Source organism: Mesoplodon densirostris, chromosome 11 (genome assembly GCF_025265405.1).
Source record: "Mesoplodon densirostris isolate mMesDen1 chromosome 11, mMesDen1 primary haplotype, whole genome shotgun sequence".
Taxonomy (NCBI): Eukaryota; Metazoa; Chordata; class Mammalia; order Artiodactyla; family Ziphiidae; genus Mesoplodon; species Mesoplodon densirostris.
Window position 1 is genome coordinate 45,051,642 of NC_082671.1, and position 20,393 is coordinate 45,072,034.

Sequence of the window (20,393 nt, forward strand, 5' to 3'; positions counted from 1 at the left end):
GCAGTGCAGCCAAAAAAAAAAAAAAAAAAAAGATGGTAAACATGATGACTAGATCTAATATTCTGACAAGTTGTACGTGTGTGTTCAAAATCCAATCTCTGATTTTTTTATCAAGGAGGAAGGCAGTACTGTAAAATGTAGAAATTTTAAAGTTTGTGGTTTGGAATCAGAGGATTTGGCTTTGAATCCAGGCTCCACTTGTTAGAGCTTCAGCGACCACTGACTAGTACCTTCTTTCTCCAAACTCAGTTTTTTAAATTTCTAAAGAATAGTGATTTGCATCTCAATGGGTTTCGTGGAAATTAAAAACGGTACGTTGTCCTAATGCTTAGCACGGTACCAACAATAAATTGGCTTTTGTTGTTTTTGTTGTTGTTATTACTTAAGCCCTCCCCTTCCTGTCCCAATATGTCGAAATTCCGCCTCGCTTGTTAGCTCAGGGCCTTCAAGGTCCTGAGCCAGTCTCGGTTCCGCTGCGTAGGTACGGGTTCTCGGAAATCAGCTGTTTCAGTCCTGAGCTCTTCTGTTCAGTGGATTCCTCCCTCCGCAGGCACGGGGCAGGGCTTACTTGAGCTTTCCTACCAATCGCTGCAGCTAGAGGTGTGGTTTCGGCTCCGCTTATCCCGCCTCGCGGAGAAGGAGGAGTTGTGGTGGCGCCAATGAACTCACAGCCTGGTGAAGAGGTTGGCTGAATGGCAGCCAGTGTCGGGGCGCCTCTATGGGAATGGCGAGATCCGGGGTTCAGCCGCTTGCTCAAGCCTGTGGCAAGGGGGCGGGTTCGAGAGGCGGGCCGAAGCCGAGGGCGGCGCGGGAGGCCCTGGTGCCCGAGCTCTCTCTGGGGACCGGAAGCCTGGACCAGAGCTACTGGAGGGAGCTGGGCCTGAGACTCTAACCAGGTACCGGCCCTAAGAAGGCGCGGGGGCGGGTGTGGGTGGAGGCGCGAGTTTCTCTCTGAGAGGGCAGGCAGGCCCTGGGGGGTACGCCCCAGAGGGGTCAGACTCTGTCCCCAGGTTGAAACAGGAGCTGTCGCTTCCTTCATCCTCCTGTCCAACCTAGGTCCCCAACCGTAACGCACCCCCCCTCCAGAAACACCCCTGCAAATTCCAAGACCCGAAACCTGGCATTGTTGCATTGGTTCAGTGTCTTGGACAACGCTCTTACCTTCCAGTCTGTTATTTTTGATCCTTACCAAAAAAAAAAGAGAGAGAAAAAAATAGAGTTATTTTCAGAAAAGCTTATTGAGCACAAAATACGCGCTTAAAAGAGTGTTGGATAATTGGAGAAAAAAGAGTTTACAGCCCTTAACCTGCGTGCTTGCAATCTATTTAAGAAGGCCAGGTTTTTTGGTTTTGCTTTTCATATTTAAACCTCAGGGTTTACTTTGCCGCCTTGCTTTATTAATACCAGCCAATTAGTTCCTTAGGAACTGGGGCCTCGTCGTTTGTTTTTTAAAAGCAATACAAGTACATAGTGTAAAAAGTCAAGCACTACTAAAGGGTTAAAGTGAAAAGTAGGAGCCCCTGCCCAATTCTTTACTTCCCTTGTTCCTACTTCCCAGAGGTAGAAAGGCAGCTCGTGTACTGGTGGAAAAGAATCTTTCCCACCCCAAGCATTTGATTTGTAATAAAATCATGTGACCTTTTTTTAGACCACAGAAGTGGGTGTTAATTCTTTTTTGTTAGGCCCAGGCTGCAAGAAATTTTGATTTCCTAAGCAGACAGATGGCAGTGGGCGGGGAAAGGTAGGGAGAAGGGCTCCACCCAGCCTGCTTGGTGACAGGCAAAAACAAGTTTTGAGTGAATTTTCTCACAAACTTAATAATCCACATGAAGAATCAGAGATTGACAGAGGTCATAAAAGTGTCACAATCTTAGGGATTGAGTGACCCCTTACACAGTATTTAAGTATCTTAAACATCTTCTAGAGAATGGAGCTCCTCTTTCCAACATGGAGAGCAGTTTATCTTCAAAGAGGTTCAGCCTCTGATAAATCTTTGGGGCCAGCCGGGATAATGCTGAAATAAATACTTAAGACTGGGACTTCCCTGGTGGTCTAGTGGTTAAGACTCCACGCTTCCACTGCAGTGGGTTCAATCCCTGGTGGGGGAACTAAAATCCTGCATGCCGTGTGGTGTGGCCAAAAATAAATAAATAATTTTTAAAAACCCCTTTTTTAAATACTTAAGACTGACCTTTAAATGCTCCAGCATAAGTGAATACAAACACAAACAAATAAATTTAAAATAAATTCATTGGGGGAGATAGATGAAATGAGATTACGGAAGTATACATGTTTGTTGAAGCTGGATGATGGGTACATGGATGATCCTTGTACTACTCACTCTACTTTGTTGTGTGTTTGAAAATTACCATTGAAACAAAAAGGCCTACATATTGGAGCTCTTAAATAGTACTCCCTGGAAGAATATATGCCAAACTGATAACATTGGTTACTTCTGGAGAGGAGGAAAAGGGACCAAGATTGGGAGTAGGGTCAATCTAGACTTTACTTTTTTTCTGTATTTTTTCTTACTTGTATAATTAAACATTTTTTAAAATTTGTAATAATAAACAATCACGAGACTGTGGATGGTTTAGTCCAGCAAAATTTCCAATTGGGAACCTGCATCCTTCAGGCTCAGACCCCAAATGGCGCAGTGGGAGATGCTGCAGAATCTTGACAGCCCATTTCAGGATCAGCTGCACCAGCTCTATTCAAATAGCCTCCTGCCGGTGGACGTTCGACAGTACTTGTCTGTCTGGATTGAAGATCAGAACTGGTGAGGCCTTCAGGAAGTTGGGGGGATGAGGAAAATGATTTCTTTCTTCTGAGCCCCCAGGATCCTGGAGACACCAAGGGCAGGAAGGGGTTGGAAGGCCTCAAGATAGTAGCAACCCCGCAGAGATACTAATCCTTGTCCTTCCTGGTCCCTAGGCAGGAAGCTGCACTGGGCAATGATGAGGCCAAGGCTAATATGCTGTTCTTCCACTTCTTGGACCAACTGAACTATGAGTGTAGTCGCTGCAGCCAGGACCCTGAGTGTTTGTTGCTACAGCACAACTTGCGAAAATTCTATCGGGACATTCAGGTACTTGGAGGAGCCAGGAATAACAAAGTAGGAATGGCAGCTGAGTGTAGAGGAGTACGTTTTAGGGTATGGAACATGGAACAGGACCTGGAGGTTCAAAGAACAGGGGAAGATCTGGGGAAAATGGGACAGAGTCTGGACTTGGGAGACCACTGGCAGAGAGAAGGACATAGTCTAGATGACCTATTTGGAAAGAGGCTAGGTTTGAGGGACCAGTGGTGAAAAGGGGTAGGGCTTGGGACCCTGAAGAAGGCGAGAGAATACTGAGGTCACTGGTGGGGAGGGCCTGAGGTGGTAGTTCATTGATGGCAGTTAAGTTAAATCAATCCTTTCTCTTTTCCTACTGCAGGCCTTTCCCCAGGGTGCTACCCAGTTGGCTGAGATGATCTTTAATCTCCTTCTGGAAGAAAAAAGAATTCTGACCCAGGCTCAGAGGGCTCAGTCGGTGAGAACGATTTGGTGGTGATGTTGAAAGCTCCTGGAGTAGAGAGGGATCCTGCAAAGGACTCAGCAAATTTGCCTCAGAACAAGATTCCTCCACATCCTGTGGTTTCATTTCAGGTCTGGATTTCAGGGATGAAAGGTCAGAGTTGAAATGTGCTCAGAGCCTCTTATTTCAGGAGCAAGGAGAACCAGCCCTTGCAGCACCTGGGGAGAGCCAGCAGCATGAGATTGAATCCCGGATCCTGGAATTAAAGGCTATGATGGAGGTTGGTAGATGTGGCAAGAGCCAGGGTGGGCAGGACTCAGCCTGCCTCCTCTCACAGAAGCAGCCTCATCAGGGTCTCATCTCCTCTGCAGAAGCTGGTGAAATCCATCAGCCAACTGAAAGACCAGCAGGATGTCTTCTGCTTCCGATATAAGATCCAGACCTCAGGTAGAAAGCACATTGAGGGGTGGGAGAAAGAAGCCTACTGGGAGGCCAAGGGTAGAATAGAGCAGAAGGGGAAAGCCCCAGTAAGCAATAATGACCTTCGGGTGCATCTTGCTGGTTACAGTCCTGCTGCCATTGCAAAGCTGGAGGTGCCAGGGTATGTTGTAGAGGTCAGGCTGGAGGTGTAGCTGAGGGACAGCTAGTGAATGTTGGAGGGGATGCTTGGGAAACTGCCTTAGCAGATTGAGTGGGCTTCTGGTTCTAGCAAGACCATTCAGAATTTGCATGAGGGCCCAGAGGTGCCTGTGCTTTGGTTGGTTCCCCTTCAGAACTCCCCACTCCTGACTCTGGCTGAGGTCTGGGCTGGGAAGGAGAGGGGGAGGAGCCCTAGGTCTGAGCATTTGTCTCACTCCTGCTCCTGCCATCCAGCAAGGACACCCTCTTTGGATCCCCATCAGACCAGACAGCAGGACATTCTGCAGGAAACGCTCAATGAACTGGACAGAAGGAGAAAGGTGGGTGGCAGAGGACAGAGGGAGTGGGCAGCAGGGAACTGGGGAAAATGAGGCATCTGGAGCCCTGGCCTCTAGCTTTGGCTTCTTTGTCTCTTCATCACTGGTTGAATGGTGGAGGGTGATGGTGAGAGGCTCTCAGCACTCACTTTATGTCTTTCATAGGAGGTGCTAGATGCCTCCAAAGCACTGCTAGGCCGATTAACTACCCTAATTGAGCTACTGCTGCCCAAGTTGGAGGAGTGGAAAGTTCAGCAGCAGAAAGCCTGCATTGGAGGCCCCCCGGATGGAGGATTGGAGCAGTTGGAGAAGTGGTGAGAGGCACCTCCCACCCTCGTGCTCACCTGGCCCTAGTCCTAACTACCCACTGTGCTTTGTAGGTTATAATGCCCTGTGTATGACGAGATATTGCCCTCCTTAATCTCTGCTTCCCAGAATGATCCCAGCTCCCTTGTCTGACTGCAGCTATGCTCTGCTCTTCATTCTCACCACTCAGGGAGCCCAGAGCCCAGTCTTTGCTTTGGGGAAAGTAATGAATTGATCCACAATCCGATTTCTCCTTCCTGCTTAATCACCCGAGAAATATCATTTTACCTTTTTTTAGTGCAATGAATATAATGCCAAAAAAAATTACCAGTTACCTTAATATCCAGATGTAGCTACTATAATATTATTAAACAAAAATTGAATCATACTGTTCATACTATTTTGAGATCTGTGGGTTTGTTTGGTTTTTTTTTAACTTAGCAATATATCATATTTACCCATGCCCATGATACTTTTATTTTTTGCACCTTTTGGCCATGCCACATAGCATATGGGATGTGGGATTGTTCCCCAACTAGGGATCAGACCTGCACCCCCTACAGTGGAAGGGTGGAGTCTTAACCACTGGACCATGATGGAAGTCCCTACGCATGATACTTTTTTTTTTTCTTTTTTTGGCTGCCTTGGGTCTTCGTTGCTGTGCGTGGGCTTAATCTAGTTGTGGTGAACGGGGGCTACTCTTCATTGCGGTGCACAGGCTTCTCATTTTGGTGGCTTCTCTTGTTGCAGAGCACGGGCTCTAGGCGCGCGGGCTTCAGTAGTTGTGGCACGTGGGCTCAGTAGTTGTGGCTCTTGGGCTCTAGAACGCAGGCTCAATAGTTGTGGCTCACAGGCTTGGTTGCTCCGCGGCATGTGGGATCTTCCCGGACCAGGGCTTGAACCTGTGTCCCCTGCATTGGCAGGCAGATTCTTAACCACTGCGCCACCAGGGAAGCCCTAAACAAATTTCTTTATGTGTTTTCCAGTAAGCTCCTTATTTTATATTAATTTTATTGTGATGTAGAAAAAAATAACTAATGTGTCCTTCAACATATTTGAAAAATACCTATTATTTAGATATTTTGTCATGAGAAAATTTATTATAATTTAAACTATTAAAAATATACCATGGGGGGGCACCCGTGGAATGAACTGGGAGACTGGGATTGACATATATACACTATTGATACTATGTATAAAATAGATAACTAATGAGAACCTACTGTATAGCACAGGGAACTCTCTACTCAGTGCTCTGTGGTGACCTAAATGGAAAGGAAATCCAAAAAAGAGGGAATATATGTATACATGTAGCTGATTCACTTTGCTTTACAGCAGAAAGTAACACAACATTGTAAAGCAACTATTCTCCAATAAAAATTAATATAAAAAATTAAAAATATACCACTGTTCAGATAAATTGAAAACAGATATATAGGGCTTAGGGTACAGGGTAAGTATTTACATTACAGTTGCACGTGTGTTCATCATTTTGTACAGGGGTTGGCAAATTATGGCCTGTGAGTGATTTCTTGCTATTTGAAACAGTGCTGCAGTAAATAACCTCATAGCTCCATCTTTATTTACATCTCCAATTATTTCTGTAATGTAAGTTATCAGAAATGATATTTCTGGGTTAAAGTATATATTGGGTTGGCCAGAAAGTTCGTTTGGTTAGTGAATGCGTTGTTCGATAAAATTCTTGGTGAAAATGAAAAATGTGTTTTTTGTTTTTACTTAAAACTGAACGAACTTTTTGGCCAACCCAATACCTTTTCTTGGTGGTGGTGGTGCTGTTATTGTGTTGTTCTTTTGTTTCATTGTTTTTAATACAAAGAGCTTTATTTCTTTTTTTGATTGTAAATATAAAATATACTAATTGGAAAAATTTCAGAAAACTTAAAAGAGAAAAAAAGTAAAAATTACCCATGTGCATAATCTGATCGTTCAGAGGTAACCACTGTTAATGCTTCAAAAAAAATTTTTTTTTTTTTTTGCGGTACGCGGGCCTCTCACTGTTGTGGCCTCTCCCGTTGCGGAGCACAGGCTCCGGATGCGCAGGCTCAGCGGCCATGGCTCACGGGCCCAGCCGCTCCGCGGCATGTGGGATCTTCCTGGACCGGGGCACGAACCCGTGTCCCCTGCATCGGCAGGCGGACTCTCAACCACTGCGCCACCAGGGAAGCCTAAAAAATTTTTTTGATGTGGACCATTTTTAAAGTTTTTATTGAATTTGTTACAGTATTGCTTCTGTTTTATGTTTTGGTTTTTTGGCCGTGAGGCATGTGGGATCTTAGCTCCCCGACCAGGGATCGAACCCACACCCCCTGCATTGGAAGGTGAAGTCTTAACCATTGGACCACCAGGGAAGTCCCCTGTTAATGCTTTTGAATACATTTTTCCAGATTTTCCCTGTGCATATTCACAAATATACATCTATTTTAAACAGAGCTCAGATTATATATATACTATCTTGTAATTTTTTAAATTTAAAGTTTATGAAAATTTTTTCTTGTTAAAAATTTGTGTCTATATCATTATTTTTAATGGTTGCATAGTATTCCGTGATGTCAATATGCCATAATTTATATACCCAATACCAATTGTTTCTAATTTTTCTATTACAGAAAACAAAGCTACGAACTATGAACATCTGTCTTTGTCCATTTGTTTGTCTGATTATTTCCTTAGGATATATCTTAGAAATGGAATACTGCAAAATGTATATACATTTTTTGAAGCTTTTTATTTTTATTTTTTATATATTTTTTGGCCACACCACGCAACATGTGGGATCTTAGTTCCCCGACTAGGGATTGAACCCACGCCCCTTGCATTGGAAGCGTGGAGTCTTAACCACTGGACCACCAGGGAAGTACCCTGAAACTTTTTAAAAAAATAGTTCCAAACTGCTATCCCAATCTGTTTGCTCTTATGTAGTGGATAATTGTTTTCCTGTTACCATATTGCCTTTTATTATTATTTCTTATTATATAGACAGTAAAACACATACAACTTCATCCCTTACTAGTTTTATGACCTTGAGCAAGTCACTTTACTCTTTCTATGCCTCAGCTTTACCATCTGTAAAATAGGGATAATAATAGTACCTACCTCATAGGGTTGTTGTAAGAATTAACCTTATGCATGAAGATGTATGAAGCACTTAGAACAAAAAGTACATATCAAGGGGGCTTCCCTGGTGGCGCAGTGGTTGAGAGTCCACCTGCCGATGCAGGGGACATGGGTTCGTGCCCCAGTCTGGGAAGATCCCACATGCCGCGGAGCGGCTGGGCCCGTGAGCCATGGCCGCTGAGCCTGCACATCCGGAACCTGTGCTCCGCAATGGGAGAGGCCACAACAGTGAGAGGCCCGCAAACTGCAAAAAAAAAAAAAAAAAAAAAAAAAAGTACACATCAAGCATCATGTGAAAGTTAGCTTTATTATGTTAATCAATCTTTTATCAATTTTATATGTGAAAGTGGCTTTGATATTCATTCCTTAGGTTATGAAAAAAGTTGAAAAATCTTTCACATGCTTCCTGGATTCTTTTTTGTCCCAATCAGTTTCTGACTTTCCACATAGTTAAAGGGGAGCTCTTGGAGCCTGTTTGGGGATTCCAGGAAACTGATGGATTCTTTCTCCCTTGGATTCTGTCACCCAGGTTCACAGCTGGAGCAAAGCTGTTGTTTCACCTGCGGCAGCTGCTGAAGGAGCTAAAGGGATTGAGTCACATGGTCACCTATCAGGGAGACCCTCTGATCGAAGGGGTGGATCTGCGGAAGGCCCAGGTCACAGAGCTGCTACATCGCGTGCTCCACAGGTCTAGAGGCCAGGGAGGGACCTCGAGGGAGGCCAGAGGGAAGGGAAGCCATTCTTAGAGATACTGACCTCTATATATTCTCTCCACATCCCCCCAGAGCCTTTGTAGTAGAAACCCAGCCCTGCATGCCCCAAACTCCCCATCGACCCCTCATCCTCAAGACTGGGAGCAAGTTCACCGTCCGAACAAGGTTGGCATTTCAGAACTCATTCCTGCTTCCTTTTACCAGCCCTGGCACTGATGCTTTCTGGTTTTACAAATCTTCCCACTCCTGGCTGTTTCTTCTCTCTTTTCCCCTCAATCTCCTTACCTCTTCTAATCTCTTCCCTTGTTTTTTTTCAAACACTTGGTCTATCCAGGAGATTGAAGTTGACCACTTTCCCCCATCCACCTCCCTCCCCTGCAGGTTGCTGGTGAGACTCCAGGAAGGCAATGAGTCACTGACTGCAGAAGTCTCCATTGACAGGTAAGTTGGGGCAGGTGAAGGGTGGGACCAAGGGGTGGCCAGGAAGTGGGGTGGTGGGGTGGAGGAGGCACCTACTCTTTACAACAGGGCCCTGGGGCTGTGTTCTTTTCCCTTCCATTCCTACCTCATAGAAATGGCTCATCTCTTTTGTTGAGTGCTTACTATGTGACATGTAGCTTGTCAAGTACCCAATTTAAAATTGTCACAGGAACCCCATGAGTTAGGTATTACCAATGCACTATTCAAATGAGGAAACAAGTTCAGATAATTTATGTCTCTAGTGCAAGGCCACATAGCTGGTGAGCTGCAGATTTGGGTTTGAACCCGGGTCTGTCTGCTTCCACAGACCAAATTCCTAACTTCTACACTATTTTGCTTCCCAGTGATTTTTTTTTTTCTTTACAGAAATCCTCCTGAATCACAAGGGTAGGTGCCTGACAAGGACACTGCAAACTTTTGTGCACTGCATGACCTGTGTCATCACATGTGGCAGCCCTGATGGGGACACAAACAAGGAGGAGGTTGATTTGGGTGGTGTATGGACAGAGGGAGAAGGGGAGGTCTGAAATGAAGTGGAACTTTTGTTATTTTCCTGCTGAGTTTTTAGAATAACTCTGCTCCTGACCTGCATATATCTTCTTCCTCCTTGGAATAGCTTCCGGAAGTTCAACATTCTGACCTCAAACCAGAAAACTTTGACTCCTGAGAAAGGGCAGAGTCAGGGCTTAATTTGGGACTTTGGCTACCTGGTAAGAAGGGATGGTATCTTAAGGTTGTAGTCCAATCGAACAAGCTGGAGGAAGTTCCCAGGCCTTGGGAAGTCCTGAGGGCAAAGCAAGGGTTCCAGGGACCCTGGGGTCCTTGCTCTGGCATTCTCTCTCCCTCCCCTCAATTCACAGACACTGGTGGAGCAGCGTTCAGGTAGTTCAGGAAAGGGCAGCAATAAGGTGAGGCCTGGACAGGGGGTTGGGGGGCAGGAGGAACTTACCAAAGGGCACGCCGATCACTGTGTCTTCTGCTGTCCCAGGGGCTGCTAGCCGTGACAGAGGAACTGCATATTATCAGCTTCACAGTCAGATACACCTACCAGGGTCTGAAGCAGGAACTGAAAGTGAGTGAAAATGGAGTGCGTTTGCGGGAAGACCTAAGGAGGGGTTAAGCAGAAGCCTCTCAGGGTGGGATATTGTCTGGCCCTTACCAGATGTCTACAGCTAGAAACATCACATCCCTCTTCTGTGATTTCTGTCTCCTCCCCAGACGGACACCCTTCCTGTGGTGATTATTTCTAACATGAACCAACTCTCAATTGCCTGGGCCTCGGTTCTCTGGTTCAATCTGCTCAGCTCAGACCCCCAGGTAGAAGGTGGGGGCCAACAGGTGAAGGGTGGCAAGGAGGGGTGTGGAAGCTTGGTGGGAGGGCACTGCTTCTGAGGCACCCTGTCCCTTCCTACCTCTGCAGAATCAGCAGTTCTTCTCCAGCCCCGCCAAGGCCCCCTGGGACTTGCTGGGCCCTGCTCTCAGTTGGCAGTTCTCCTCCTACGTTGGCCGAGGCCTCGACTCAGCCCAGCTTGGCATGCTGCGGGACAAGCTGTTTGGTACAGACCTTCTTTTCTCTCAGCCTTTCCCTAGCCTTTGTCTGCCCCCGCCCTCCATCCTTACTGTCCCAGGACCCTTGGCCCTGCCTCTTCTGTCATCTGAACTGTCTGTCTGCCCACAGGGCAAAACTCCAAGACTGAGGGTGCCTTGTTGTCCTGGGCCCAGTTCATTAAGGTAACCCTCTGCATCCTGTGCAGCTAGACTTTGGCCCCTGTCCAATTACTAGTCCTTCCCCACACCCAGGGCAGCTCCACATCTCTTCCTGCCTTTCCATTCCTCCTTCAGCGAGAGAGCCCCCCTGGCAAGCTACCATTCTGGACATGGCTCGACAAAATTCTGGACCTGGTGCATGACCACCTGAAGGATCTCTGGAACGATGGGTAAGGCCTTGGTCAGCCTCCCTCTCTTCCCCGCCGCCTTTCTGTGCTTGAGAGTGGACTCTGTGCGCCCTCATGTGGCAAACGGGGAGAGAGCAGAACCCGGTGCCAGGTCATACCCCCTCACGTTTGCAGTAATAGTCTCCTAGCCCGTATTTGTCTAGCATCCACTGTGTTCCAGAGCCTGCGGGGTGCTTTTTATGAATTCTCTCACGTAATCTTTATAACCCTGCTGGGCGATGGGTGTTGCCACCCTCAAGGGAGGAAATGAAAGCTCAGAGAGGTTAAAGGACTTACACCAGGGGCAGAGTTGGGATTCAAACCGAGGCCTGTCTGACCTCACGCCTATGCTCTTTCCACCACACTGCCTGCCCATTTATGTAGCACTTTGCCTTTTACAAGGTGCTTTTCATCTGTGTGACCTCACCGCAGCTTCACACCTCTTCCAACCCTGGCAGGTGGATATTGTCAGTAAAGTGAAATGACTTGGCCAACATGGAACAGTTTGTAACAAGGTGGCAGAGCCAGGGCCCAGACCTGGCAGTCTGTCCCTCTACAAGGGGAGCAGGAGGCAGGAGGGCCTCACAGCTGCTCTCTGTGCTGTAGACACATCATGGGCTTTGTAAGCCGGAGCCAGGAGCGCCGGCTGCTGAAGAAGACCATCTCCGGCACCTTTCTGCTGCGCTTCAGTGAAACGTTGGAAGGGGGCATTACCTGCTCCTGGGTGGAACACCAAGATGATGGTCAGCTGCCCTGCCCTCCTGTTTCCACAGCCTCTCTTGCTGCCCCTCTGCCTGCCCTTGGCTTCCCTGGCTCTTTCCTGAATCCCTCAGCAGATCTGTGCTTGGGCAGCCAGGGTGGGGAGCTCCCAGGCCCAGCCTCTTCCCTCAAGCCTGCCTGTTCCTGCATCCACTCTCCAGATAAGGTGCTCATCTACTCTGTGCAGCCCTTCACCAAGGAGGTGCTGCAGTCACTCCCGCTGACCAAAATCATCAGCCAGTACCAGCTGCTCACTGAGGAGAACATACCTGAGAACCCACTGTGCTTCCTCTACCCACGAATCCCCCGGGATGAGGCTTTTGGATGCTACTCCCAGGAGAAAGGTGAGAAGCATTGATACACTTCACTGGTAGAGTGCAGGGATCCACAGGCATCCACAAATCCAACTCTTTCCTTTCAACGTGGGAAAACTGATATCCAAAGAAGTTAAGGGCTCTGTCTGTGGGACACTGCTAGTTAGTAGGGAGACATGACTGTCCGGACTCCTGCACTAGGGGACCCTGGGGCTATGTGTCCAATCTATTGACCTCCCCTGCCTCCTGTGTCTGTCCGCCATAGTTAACCTCCAGGAACGGAAGAAATACCTGAAACGTAAGCTCATCGTGGTCTCTAACAGGTGAGATGTGAACTCTTTGCCCATCTTCCCTAACTCTTTTTGGCTGCTATAGTGACCCAAACCTGCCCAATTCCGGTCTCTCCAGCCTTCTTTTCTACTGACCCACACTCCCCAGCCCTCTAGGTTTGTTTCCTACTCTTTTAGTCTCTCTCCTCTCTGTTTAGGTTGTCTCCACAGGGGTTCCCTGATAATAATAGTCATAATCATTGATGTTAATGGACATCTACTTAATGCCAAGCATGGTACTAGATTTTTTTAGAACATTGTTTTGTTTGTTTGTTTGTTTGTTTTTGCTGTACGCGGGCCTCCCACCGCTGCGGCCCCTCCGGCTGCGGAGCACAGGCTCCGGACGCGCAGGCTCAGCGGCCATGGCTCACGGGCCCAGCCGCTCCGCGGCATGTGGGATCTTCCCGGACCGGGGCATGAACCCTGCATTGGCAGGCGGACTCTCAACCACTGCACCACCAGGGAAGCCCTAGAACATTTTTTAAATTTAATCCTTATGAGAACCCATTTGAGCCAGTAATGAATGATAACAGCCACATTTAATGAAAGTTTATTATGTTCCAGGCACTGGGCTAAATGCTTTGTGTTCATTTTCTCATTTATTGAATCTTCATAATTGTCCTATGAGGCAGAAGATACTGTTATTACTGTTTTCATCTGAGGAACCTGAGGTTTAGTGTGGTGAAGTGGCATGCCTAAGGTACATGGCTAATCAATGATCCGGGTCTGTCAAATTTCAAAGCCCTGCTTTTAACCATCTTACTGCCTCTCAAGTATTATGAGGTATTGTTGTTCCCTTTATACAGATGATAAATCTGAGGCTCAGAGAGGTTAGGTCACTTTGCCTAAGGTCACCCAACTAGTAAATGATAGGATTTAAATCTCTGGTTAACCTTAAGCCCTCTGCTCTATTGCCTTTTAGACTAGAGAGATAGCCTCTGCTTTCTCTACCATTCCCCACTTTACCTTAAACAACTGAGCCCTGCTCCTTTGTCTGTATTGGGGTATCCAGACAGGTGGATGAGCTGCAACAACTGCCGGAGCTTAAGCTGGAGCCAGAACTGGAGTCATTCGAGCTGGATCTGGGGCTGGCACCAGGGCCAGAGCCAGGGCCGGGCCTGGACTTAGAGCCACTGCTGGAGGCAGGGCTGGATCTGGGGCCAGCACTGGAGTCCACTCTGGAGCCCACTCTGGAGCCCGTGATGGAGTCTACTCTGGAGCCCGTGCTGGAGCCCACTCTAGAGCCTGTGCTGGAGTCCACTCTGGAGCCTGTGCTGGAGTCCACTCTGGAGTCCACTCTGGAGCCTGTGCTGGAGTCCACTCTGGAGCCCGTGCTGGAGCCCACACTAGGCGAGGTGTCACAGAGAGTCCCAGAGCCAAATCTGGGACCAGGACTGAAGCTGGAGCCTATTCCAGAGCCTATTTCACAGCCACTGCCAGAGCCGGATTTGCCCCATGATCTGAGACACTTGAACACTGAAGACATGGAAAGTAAGTGATGAGATGGGGCTAGGGAAGAGGGGACACATTCCCTTTCCCAGCTCCCCTCCCTCACCCACTACAGAAAAAGACTGAGTTCTGAGCTCCTCATTGGAGAAAGGCTTATTTCCCTGTGATTCCTTTTATTAGGAAATACACACGCCTCCCCCGCCCCACCTAAGTGTCCCCCTCAGGCCCTGTCTAGGCCTCTGTTGCCATCCTCTCTCACCTTCCCTGCTGCTTTGGGAACTCCTTGCCTAAGATCAGGGCCTGACTTCTTTCTCTGGACTATCTAGTCTTCAGAAACAGCATGAAGATTGAAGAAATCATGCCAAATGGTGACCCACTGTTGGCTGGCCAGAACACCATGGATGAAGCTTACGTCTTCCCTTGCAGCCATTTCTACACAGATGGGCCCTTGATTCCTTCTGACTACTAGAAACGACATTTTCTCTGTTCTTTCCATATATTTTGCCCCTCCTACCTCTCACATCATGATGTTGCTCTCCAAGGATGGGAAATCAGGCATGTGCTTCTTCTAAACTGGGTTAACCGTGGGATTTGGAGTGAGAGATAGAAGCATAATATGGGTAAGGAACAGGCACCAATGAATCAGAACAGATGTTACCCATAGCTCCAGCTAGGAGCCTGGAGGCTGCCTGCTGTGCTGGGAGGTATAGGAATTTGAGAGCAGGCCAGAACAGTTAGGAGGTACTTGGAGGGCTCAGGGCAGTGGCTTCTTTCCAGTGTGGAAGGCTTTCAACATTTCAGTAGCTGATAAGACTAACCGGGTGCCTACTTCATGTTCCTGGAGTGCCCTTTCTGCTCAAAACAGCTCTGACTTCTGATCCTGCAGTGATTCAGAACTCCTGTCTTTGGCCAAATACACTCTTGGCTGGGAAAGCAGGGAAGGAAGCCCTGGGTCAGGGAGTAAGAGAGGGCCACACTTAGGACCCCCACTTCCTAATCACAGTCCCTTGTAATCTCATTCAGCTTGCTTAGCCATGTAGGGATTAAGGCCAAAAAGATCACGGTTACTCTATATACTAAGGGGTCATGAGGAAAGATCCCTCTCCACTATAGCCCTGCAGAGTAGAAGGATTCATTTTGTAGTCCTTTGGCCCTACTTTTCCGTTCTGTTTCTTTTTACTAACAAGCCTAGAAATGAGACTTAGATATCCACATAAATAAGTCTTTATTGAAAAAAGTGCATAATTCAGTATAAATATAATAAATAATCCTCCTCCCCAAACTGCTGCCATGATGATAAATAATCCCAAAATTTCCCTTCCCATGTAATAAATATTCAACCCGTTCTAGGTCAGCATAAGTCAGTCAGTATTGGTAATTTTTCAACAGAGCAAGTCCTTTTAAAATTAATGGACTGATTAACTTGTTGGCTCATAGGTGTCTAGGCTGATAAATTCATCTTAGCATTGCTGAGCCGTGGAGGTCTGGGTGCCATCCATAAGCTGCTGGCTTAGGGGCTCAGAGTTGCTGCTCCATGGGCAAAGACCCTGGCAGCTACAGCCACAAAGGCCTGGAGGCTGCGAAGGATCTTGAGGCGGAGAAGGAGGCGCTGCCACGGCTGGCTGGGACTGGGGCTTGGAATCTGCTCAATCTCCCAGAGGTGACCCTCGGGCTGAAAGGACACAGGACACAATCAGAGAGGACTCTAGATCCTTCACTCCCCCGCCAGGCCCTGTCTCTGACACCTGCAAGCCCCACTTTTCCAGGCCCCTAGTTCATACCTGCAAGAGTTCCCTGAGGCCCAGTAGGGAGGCATGAAGCTGGCCCACAGGGCCATCGGGGAGTAGAGAAGGCTCCCCTGTGAAAATATCTGAGCCCAGCAGCTTCTCGTAAAAAACCAAGCCTTGGTGGATCCTTTGCAAGCAGGACTGGGGAGAAAAGAAAGCAGTGAAAGAAAACAGATACAGGGACTTCCCTGGTGGTCCAGTGGTTAAGACTCCATGCTTCCACTGTAGGGGGCATGGGTTTGATCCCAGGTTGGGGAACTAAGATCCCGCATGCCGCTCAGCGCAGCCAAAAAAAAAACAAAAACAAAAAAGAGGGAGAGGAAGAAAGAAAAAGAAAAAAGGGGAAAGAAAGAGAAAAAAGGAAGGAAGGAAAGAAAAGAGAAAGGAAAAGATAACTCCACCAAAGACCCACCTGATATTTGCCATTCTTAGAAACGGCTGTGATATGAATGTTTGCGTCCCCAGAAAATTCATATTTTGATATCCTGATCCCCATGTGACGGTATTAGGAAGTGGGACCCTTGGGAGGTTATTAGGTCATGAGGATGGAGCCCTCAAGAATGGGATTATTGCTCTTATAAAAGAGACCCACAGAACTCCGTAATCACTTCCACAATGTGAGGAGACAAGAAGTCTGCAACCTGAAGAGGGCCCTCACTCAACCATGCTGGCACCTTAATCTCGGACTTCCAGCCTCCAGAACTGTGAGAGAGAAATGTCTGTTGTGGGCTTCCTTGGTGGCACAGTGGTTAAGAGTCCGCCTGCCAATGCAGGGGACATGGGTTCAAGCCCTGGTCCAGGAAGATCCCACATGCTGCAGAGCAGCTAAGCCCGTGTGCCACGACTACTGAAGCCCGCGTGCCTAGAGCCCATACTCTGCAGCAAGAGAAGCCACCGCAATAGAGCCCACACACTGCAACGAAGAGTAGCCCCCGCTCACCGCAACTAGAGAAAGCCCACACGCAGCCACAAAGACCCAATGCAGCCAAAAATAAAAACTTTTAAAAATAAATTTATTTTTTAAAATAAAAAATAAATGTCTGTTGTTTATAAACTACTGAAGCTATGGTTTGTTGTTATAGCAGGCTGAATGGACAAGGACAGATACAACTTTTACTAATTCACCATGGTGTCCAGCTCTGTCCCCAGTCCCCTCTTCCTTGCGGCCCAGCCTCATCTTAGTACCTGACTGTTGTCCCTGAGTCCTTGTGGATCACAGCCATCCCCACACTGGATATGGGGGACATGATTTGTAGTCTCATCATCATCTTCTCTTGGTAAATCCTGGAATGGAGGAGGGGTGGGAAGAGTAAAGAAATAAGTACTTTCAAACCCCACCTGGATCCTCAGGCTGTGACTCTCCCTGGAACCCCACTCCCCTGTCCTCTCTTACCCTCTGATGGCTTTCAACCCTCCAGCTTCCACCCTAGGCCACAGAGTCTTCCACTGCAGCCTTGGAGGGCTTGGATAGGCTCCTGTTTGGTCCCAGAGGCTGCCACTCACCACATGTCCCATTGGTTGATGTGCACTCCAGGCCAGCATGCAGAGCTGCTGTGAGAGCTGCTGGCCCCGAGCCCAAGCAGGGCTGCTGCCCTCAGGCGCAGCCCGGCCCCGAGCAATCCAGGGCAGCAGCAGCAGCAGCAGCACAGCTCTGCTCCCCAGCATCTCGTTGCCTGCTTCTCAGATCTGGCTGGCTCTGTGCCTTGCAGTCCCTGTGGAATCTCTGTCCACTTCCCCTTGCTCTGAGCCTGATTCTCTCTGTTCTGTGCGTCTCTGGTTTGGTTCCCTCTGTCGTTCACCGAGTTTCTGAGCTGCTTCCTGTAGATTTTCTCCCCTTGTCTCTGAGTCTCTTTTTAAGCTCCCTGCATTGTAAGACCCGCCCTTTATACTAGCAGGTGACTCACAGCAGGTGGGATTCCCCTCCCTGCATCATCTCCCTCCGTGGGGAGCCCAGGTAAGTAGCCTCAGTTCCAGGGGAAATGAGTCGTGTGGTTGCCGTGACTGGAGGCCTGGGATGGGACTTACGTGTAATGCTCTCCAGGAATCAAAGAGGCTGTAGAAGGGGGTGGGGTGGGAGTAACGAATATTTAAATGAATCTAGTCTCAAGTTCCTTCCTGCTTAACCTTTCCCTCATCTTTTTGCCTCTCTAAGCTATATCTTCCCTCCCTTCAAACCTAATTTCCTCACCCCCCCACCACCGCCTGAGTAAAAATCAAAACAGAAGCATTCATTTATCTCCCAATAGGATGGCAAGCTCAGTTTGGAATGAAGCTTGGTTCCCACCTGATGCCCTCAATCTAAGAATAAGGGGGCTTCTTAGTCTCTGTTGGGAACGGTGTTATTTTCACTGGGAGACAATGGACATGAAAGCACTTTGTGAACTGGGAAACCACATAAGTTCGGTATAAGGTGTTATTGCTCCCTCACTTCAGGCCTCACTCTGGAGGCTAGGAGGGCTGTTGGAAGGAAAGAGCTGTTGCTAAGAACCATCTGATTCCTCAACCTTAGTGGCCCAAGTTTCTTGGGCTCTGTGAGTTTCAGGTGATTTGGGGGTGGGGGACACCAGTGTAAGCAAGGGCTAGAAATCCAACTGAGATATTCCAGCACCCAGCCCTTCACCGTGGCTAGAAAGTCCAGGGTTCTGGGTAGTTGAAGGTGCACAGTGTCAATGACCCTGGCTGGTCCTTCAGCCTGTTGCATCCATGGGTAAAATCCGCTGACACTGATTTCATCACCATCCCTGATGCAACATTCAGTGAAACAGCTGAGACTGTGAAGTTGGGCGTGGGAGTGGAAGGTGGTCCAAATCTGGGACTGCCCCAACCCCAGTGGAGGGTCCCAGGACAATCTGGACGTCAGAATGAGGCCATGGATGACCACACAGGCTCCCAAAGCCTTTCCAAGAGGTTGACCCTTTTTCTCTGAGAAACACCCTCGATAGAGGTCTCCCTTCCCATAGGACTATTCAAAACTGCCCAATGAAACCTCTGATTCAAATATGACTCTACGGTAAATCCACCCTTTGCAGCATCAGAGAGGTTACCTCAGTTTGAGTGAGAAATGGTTTGCCTCTCCTTACACTGGTGAATACAAATGAAATAAGGAAATTGGGGGTGGGGGTGGGGGTAGGGGAGCTCACCTCACTTCTGTATAATGTCTCCCATGCTTTTCCCGCCTCTGGTTCCCATTCTGGGAGCCCTTTAGGATAGGAGATGGAAGGTGAAAAGGAGGAGGAGGAAGTGGAACGCTGGGGGATGGGATGAGAGGGACAAGGGTGAGTTGGAGGCACGGGGCTTTGTTTCACTTCCTGGTGCTTTGGGAGTTGGGTAGGAAGCAAGGTTGTTGGGGCGATTGTGGGACTGTTGTGTGACAGGAACTACTTCCAGGACTAGATCTGACCTGGAGCTGCAGGGAGACCTTGACGTCAGCAGGACCTCAACCGTTAATGCAAATTATACTGACAAGCAGGCCTTTCCAGTTGGATGCCCAGATGCCAAATCCAGTTGAAGTTTCCCGAGGTGGTTAGTAATGATGGCTTATATCCAACTCTCACTTTACGCCAAGTACTTAGTTTAAGCACTTTTCATATATTAACCCATTTAATTCTCACAACAACACAATTAGATAGGTACTATCGTTATCACCATATTACAGATGAGGAAACTGAGGTGCAGAGATAAGTAACTTGCCTAAGATCACTATTAAGTGGCCAGAATTACAGTGCAGACTCCAGATCCTGCATTCTCAGTCATTCCATTATATTGGACACTGAGGCAACACTAAGCATCTTAATAAAGTAGCTCATTTAGCCCAGGTATCTCTGGCATCTCAGGCCCTTTAATTCTCACTGTTAAGCCTTTCTTAGAGACCTCAATATGGAAATTTTTCAAGGGTAGGAACTGTCCCTGTCTCTCAGCACCCATCTTTTTACAAGATTTTAAATCTAGGGATCTCTGAAGTCAGATCAGTTTGAGAGACCCTCTGAGTTAAGGTGTTTTTCTCTCTGTCAGTGACCTCTGACAAGTCTAGAACCCCTCTTGAGTCCTGGAAAACTAAATTCTTGGGTTCTTTTATGAAGGTCTATTTGCCAGTCTTTATTGAGAGAGAGAAATGCTTTAAAACTGTATCCTCTATGAGGAATTCCTTCCACCAGAGGCCCTCTATGTGGCCTTTAGAAACTGAGCTAAAATACCCCACAGACATCTAACAACCTGGATCTTTTCCAAAGCAGTTCAAGCTCAGAGTTGGACCCCAAGAATCCCTTAGTGCTGACGCTAAATCTGTAAGAGTTTGGGGAAGGCAAATGTCTCAATTAGCTATGCCCTGTCCCTCTGAGGAATAATGTCCAGCTCCACGAGCTAGGGGAATTTGATAGCTGAGGAGTCCTGTTCCCTGGAAATATTACCGGCGCCTCTGGGGAGGGAACAATCACAGATGGGAGTTTCAGACGGTTGCCTTTAGAATCGTAGAAGATGCAGCTACTTGGGCCGTGTTAGGAGGCTGCCTCCCGCTTCCTTTTTTCTCTCCCATGCCTGGAAATGATAGGAAATGCCAGCGAGTTTCGGGGGTAAAAGGGTCGGAGGTGGCGGAGTGCTCACAAGAGCACCACGGGAAGAGGGGGTGGACTGGGCCATACTGGGAATACCCAGCAATCGATTCCCAATGCTTTGCCTTGGGCGCCCCTTATTCTAGTTTCTGAAGCTATAGGGAGC

General features: G+C 47.9%; 2 protein-coding genes across 2 annotated transcripts; one reads left to right on the plus strand and one right to left on the minus strand.

The window, feature by feature from the left end:
- Positions 1-663: 663 nt before the first annotated feature.
- On the plus strand, positions 664-16,672 carry STAT2 (signal transducer and activator of transcription 2). The gene is made up of 24 exons (XM_060113782.1): positions 664-896; positions 2,636-2,779; positions 2,935-3,088; positions 3,438-3,533; positions 3,709-3,798; positions 3,890-3,965; positions 4,392-4,477; positions 4,640-4,788; positions 8,445-8,603; positions 8,701-8,793; positions 9,010-9,069; positions 9,475-9,495; positions 9,725-9,818; positions 9,969-10,016; positions 10,097-10,180; positions 10,327-10,425; positions 10,529-10,664; positions 10,787-10,839; positions 10,951-11,045; positions 11,649-11,785; positions 11,963-12,145; positions 12,381-12,438; positions 13,457-13,935; positions 14,220-16,672. Exons 2-24 carry the CDS (start codon positions 2,649-2,651, stop codon positions 14,360-14,362), a joined length of 2,724 nt encoding a protein of 907 aa, XP_059969765.1. The 5' UTR covers positions 664-896; positions 2,636-2,648; the 3' UTR covers positions 14,363-16,672.
- Positions 15,111-17,345, minus strand: IL23A (interleukin 23 subunit alpha). The gene is made up of 4 exons (XM_060113783.1): positions 17,184-17,345; positions 16,866-16,964; positions 15,675-15,821; positions 15,111-15,565 (listed from the first exon to the last, which is right to left on the minus strand). Exons 1-4 carry the CDS (start codon positions 17,343-17,345, stop codon positions 15,404-15,406), a joined length of 570 nt encoding a protein of 189 aa, XP_059969766.1. The 3' UTR covers positions 15,111-15,403.
- Between the last annotated feature and the right edge of the window lie 3,048 nt (positions 17,346-20,393).